The 5,337-nt window shown below is 42.9% G+C and overlaps 1 protein-coding gene across 1 annotated transcript; it reads right to left on the bottom strand.

The window, feature by feature from the left end:
* Positions 1 to 447: 447 nt before the first annotated feature.
* On the bottom strand, positions 448 to 4,427 carry LOC117832967 (keratin, type I cytoskeletal 13-like). Its single transcript, XM_034712298.1, has 7 exons — positions 3,116 to 4,427; positions 2,432 to 2,514; positions 1,936 to 2,092; positions 1,671 to 1,832; positions 1,352 to 1,477; positions 1,040 to 1,260; positions 448 to 628 (listed from the first exon to the last, which is right to left on the bottom strand). Exons 1-7 carry the CDS (start codon positions 3,497 to 3,499, stop codon positions 526 to 528), a joined length of 1,236 nt encoding a protein of 411 aa, XP_034568189.1. The 5' UTR covers positions 3,500 to 4,427; the 3' UTR covers positions 448 to 525.
* Positions 4,428 to 5,337: the final 910 nt, after the last annotated feature.

A 5,337-nucleotide genomic window follows, 5' to 3' on the forward strand; every position in this document is an offset into this window, starting at 1 on the left:
GAGGTGTCAACCTGTGAAAGGAAGTTTGTCTTTGCCACTGTAACTTGCTAAGTGCTCTGCTCATGGTGGATTAAGATGAGATCAGACTGAGTCCTGTCTGTAAGATGGGACTGGATCTTCTTTAACATAGAGTACAGTCTAGACTTCCGAAATTTGAAAAAGAGTCTTCAGATAACATTTGTTGTGAATTGGCTCTTTATAAATAAAAATTGATTAATTGATTGATTGATTGATTGATTGATTGATTGATTGATTGATTGATTGATTGATTGACTGATTGATTGAACTTTAAAGAAAATGAACCCTATTTAAAAAACTTTGGGTATTTATTTCATGTAATGTGTTGAGTTTTCAACCAAAATATGAGTAAGACTTTGGACCCGTTCAGGTCTAAAAAATGTCTATTTTCATAATAAGTGATTTATAAAAAGCAATCAGACACCAAAGTTACAGTTCATCAGAATGTTTTTATTGGCTCGTTTCTGAGAACGGCTCGTTGCATGCTGATGTATGTTTGATGGTTCATTAAGCCACTGTAGTTTCAGAGCTGATCTCTTCCCCGTCGACGACCTCTCTGGTGATGATTACAACTCTTTTAGTTGTTTTTGTGGTGGTGGAGGTGAGAGGTCTGTAAGGAAACACAGAAAAAAGTGTCAGAATTTCTAATATGGCCACCTCTAAGCTTTATAACACCTTCTCAGAAAGTGTCACCACTGAGACTCAACCAGGTTTTATCTAGTGGATGATAATACAGTTTGTTTAGGGTGGTGGTGGTGGTGGGGGGGGGGGGGGGGGGGGCGATGGATGAAGCAAACATCAGGGGTTTCAACAGAGTGACTTGGGTTTTCATCGTGTGTGAAACTAAAATCCTATTTTGGATTATCCTAAGATACATAAGCAGTGTCCCTTTAACTTATATATCACAAAATCCTCTGTTGTAAATCAACCAGTGACTCAGGATACTCATTGAACTCAAGTCACAATCTTACTTATCTTACACAATACATACATATTGTTGGATATGGACTGGTGAACTTACGTTGTCTGCTCTCCATCCAGCAGCCTTCTGTACTCAGCAATCTCCAGCTCCAGTCTGGTCTTGATGTCCAGCAGCACCTGGTACTCCTGACCCTGGCGCTCCAAGTTGGCTCTCAGCTGGCCAAGCTGTTCCTCCAGAGCCATCACCTGCCTCTGGTACCCTGCCAGCATGGTGGCATAGCGGTTGTTGGTTTCAGCTAGGGTTCCTTCAAGAGATGCTTTCTGAAAGGGAGAAGAGTCAGTGTGAGAATATTTAAAGACTTTGTGCGTTTGCATAAAAAGATGAAAAGAGAGCAAAAAAGTGGAATCCCACCATGCTGAGCTGAGACTGGAGCTCGATCTGCAGTCCCTGCAGAGTGCGTTTGACTTCTGTGATTTCGGAGCGTGAAGACTGAAGAGTCTCTGTGCTCACAGCAACTTCCCTATTGATGTCTTCAGTCTGCATAAACCACAAAAACATAAAGGTTAACATCCAAAACCATGTACATGTTGAATAAAGTTTATTAATCAAGCTTTATGCTGATGACACTGTGCTGGTTGTCGCTTTTATTTCAGATTCTTTCCTGTTTTTTTTCCCATGTGCTTTCTGAAAAAATGTGGTTGGATAGGATTAGGAGATTTGAAAGACTCACCTTGGCCTGGAACCAGCTCTCCAGGTCTCTGCGGCTCTTGGTGGCGACAGCCTCGTAGTGTTCTCTGATTCCAGCCATGACAGCACTGAGGTCTGCCTGAGGAGCAGCATCAACCTCCACATTCACCTGACCTCCCACCTGAGCCCTCATGGCAAGCAGGTCCTGCAGGAAAACACGACCACAGCAGACAGAAATTAGACCATGATGTTGTAGGGTTGCTTTTCAATTTGTGAATCAAAGTAATTGTTAGTTTGCCGATGCTCACCTCCTCGTGGTTTCTCTTGAGGATGATCAGCTCCTCCTTCAGGCCCTCGATCTGCATCTCCAGGTCAGATCTTCCCATGGTCAGCTCGTCCAGGACTCTCTTCAGTCCGGCAATGTCGGCCTCTACGGACTGACGCATGGTCAGCTCGTTCTCATACCTGTACACCACGAACAGGCAACACATCAGCTCTCTCAAATATAACCACTGATTGTACTTAAGTAGTTTTAGTGTTATCTAAAAGAAAATCCCAGTCCATTTCACAGGTACCATTAATTAATGGCTTTACTTTGCAAACTAAGCTGGTACCACATTTGGCTGGTAACTTAGCAAAGTCCTGTGCTTTGATTGGCTATTTGCCTTGTCAGAGGCGGGACTTATTCTAAAATCAACTATTTGGCAAGTGTTTACTGTGCCTTCAGTTGTGGATTTGGAAAAACATTATTTCTAAGTCCTTTCGGAATGAGGATGGAAAATGTCAAAAGTTTCTTATACTCACTTAACCTTGAAGTCATCAGCAGCCAGCTTGGCGTTATCAACAGCCAGGTAGAGAGAGCCGTTGCTCCTGGTGGCTATTAAGATCTGAAAAACAGAACAGACTTTTGTTTGAGCAGGGTATCTTATCATGGTCTGTAAATGGAGCTTGTTTGTCTTGACACTCAAGACTCTAAAGTAGCAGACATCGAGATGTGAATGTAGTTTGTCCTATTTTATATTAAAGTGGAAAGTTTCCTTAATCTTAGGGTTTTAGTACAAATTTAGCTCAGGGTTTCATGTTACAGCTCCACTGGTATCATGCAGATAAGAGCAAACATGAATACAATTTCCCTTAATTTGTTTAAGTAGTTCTTGTTCTGCATCAAAATGCAAACTAAGAACTGGATCTCATGTGTCTACCCTGCAGTTGAGGTTCAGGGTGTGGCTGCACCTTTGTACATCCTGCAGGAAACTATCATCATATTCAACTGTGCAACTGAACACCTGACTCAGGCTGCAGATCTTTTCTCTCTTTGATGCTGCAGAAGATTTATTATCAACCTTGAAAGCTCTGTGCATCTTCAGTTTCAGGCTTCATTGTTATCATGATGCTTTCACATGATCTAACTCACAGCTTCAGTCTAAAGTCAGTCTTTAACTTGTGTTAAAGAAAAATCAGTGTACAAAAACCAGAACCTGGTCTCACCTTGTTCTGCAGGTCGCTGATGGTGGCGCTGAATGCACTGAAGTTGTGGGCCTGAGGTTTAGTTTTGCTCTCCAGGAACCTTCTGATCTTCAGCTCCAGATCAGCATTGGCTTCTTCCAGCTTGCGCACCTTCTCCAGGTAGGATGCCAGGCGGTCGTTCAGGTTCTGCATGGCCATCTTCTTGTTGTCTGAGATGTCGACAGCATCGGCCAGGTTGAAGCCAGCGCTGGCCCCAGCACTGGAACCAAGAGAATAGTTTCTGGAAACGTTTGCGCTGGAGATGCGGACCCCTGAGCCTCCGGCACCAGCATACATGCTGGGAGCTCTCTGGGAGCCCAGACGGTTTCCAACCGAGTAGTTGATCGAGCGTGCGTAGCTGGACATGGTGGAGGTTTCTGTCTGCTCTGGATGGAGTGGAGAGAATGAGGCTGAGGTTGGACTCTGCCCCTTTTATCCTGCCTGAAAGAGAGGGAGGGGAGGAGGGTCCAGCCCTGGCTTCACGCCTCAGGGCCAAAGACTTGAGCGGGTTTAGCCACATGTCAAACAGACAATCACAGCAGGAATGTGAAATATACATCTGTTACATAACACTAACATCCAGAACCTCTGTTTCTTCTGCTTTCAGGTGAATCAGTCATCCATTTATTCAGCTGGATCTCCTCCTCTGTTACCCCGTGAAATCTTCTGTTATCTTATCTGTGTCTGATTCTTGTACATTTCAAATACCTGCAGACCCTCAACCATGCCTCACACCTAGATTCCTCTTTGCATACTCTGACCTGTCTGTTGTTTCTGAGCAGTTTGTATGTTACCCTGGACCTGAAGGTTTGCACTCACACTCCCCCCTCTCTACTTTATTGTGCATGCAAAAAATGAAATCCTCTGTGGCAGCTCCTCATCCAGGCTTTGTTTGCTTTGACAAAACAGGGCACACACAGTCATACACTCAGGAGCTGGTGTACGGTGACAGAAGATATCCCTTCATTGGGACTAAGATTCTAAACCTGGAAGGACTGGCCTGGACCAGTACTACCCTTCAGTTTGTCAAAGTTTGTTTTACAGACAGGACTGGATCATGTTTGTATTGTCTGCAAAAACATCTCAACAGATTTCACTTTAAAGTTGATCAAATGAATGGAGTTTATTGGAGGGACATTCACTTTCCATGACATGATTGTTGCATGATGATCGAAGGAAAATGCAGCTCTTGTGGTGTCTTGACTTCTTTTGTCTTGTAGAAATATGAGAGGGACAAACCGCTGACACACAAGTATGTGGACTGCCAACATAGTTCTGCCTAAAAGCTGTAACATAAACTTGTGTCATACATCAATGTTTGCTGGAGCGGACAAATTCCCTTCACATTTCTGTGTGAAAGCCTGCTGGACCACAAATTGGTGATTAGCCATAATAGCTCTCTCGCTCTCTCTTTTGGGATGATTATTCTCTTCTTAGAATTGTTCAGCATTTCATTCAACAAAAAATAATAACGGTTAAAACATTGCTCACGTAAGTCTCCAATTTTCAAATGTTATAAAACAATTGAGCCATTGAATGGGGTCCTGTTTAACTATGCTCCTGAAATAATATCAGTCATGTTCTGAAATCTGGCAGAACACCGTGTATTTTTATTTTTCATCAAATCATCTAAAACACGTCAATGGTTAAGATTACCATGTATATTAGATTAGAAATTGTATTCAAATGTGTGTGTTGTGTATAAGATTTTAAATGGCTTGGCCCCACCTCCGCTGCGTCAATTTATCAACTTTCGGTCAGTGGACTCCGTTAAATCAACAAGAATCTCTTCGTTCAGAAATTGCAATGTGCCCTTTCGCCGCACTGCCTTTGGGCAGTCAGCTTTTTCTGTGAAAGCCACAACTCAGTGGAACACCTTACCGGAGGACATTAAGAACAGTGAATCTCTCAGCAGCTTCAAAACCAAACTGAAAAGTCTGCTAAAGGACACTCAACACTGCAACCGATTTGATACTTTTAACTTGATATACATACTGTTTGTTTGTTTGATTGTTTGTGTGTGTGTGTGTGTGTGTGTGTGTGTGTGTGCGTGTGCGCATGCGCGTGTGTGTGTGCAAGCAAGTGTTTTTACAATGTGATGTTTTAATTGTGACCTGCCAAGGGACTGCAGATGTAAATTAGCTTTAAAGCTGACATATCACGCTTATTTCATCAATATATATTGGTCTAAGAGCTCCCCAAAA

The sequence above is a fragment of the Notolabrus celidotus genome, chromosome 20 (genome assembly GCF_009762535.1).
Source record: "Notolabrus celidotus isolate fNotCel1 chromosome 20, fNotCel1.pri, whole genome shotgun sequence".
Lineage (NCBI taxonomy): Eukaryota > Metazoa > Chordata > Actinopteri > Labriformes > Labridae > Notolabrus > Notolabrus celidotus.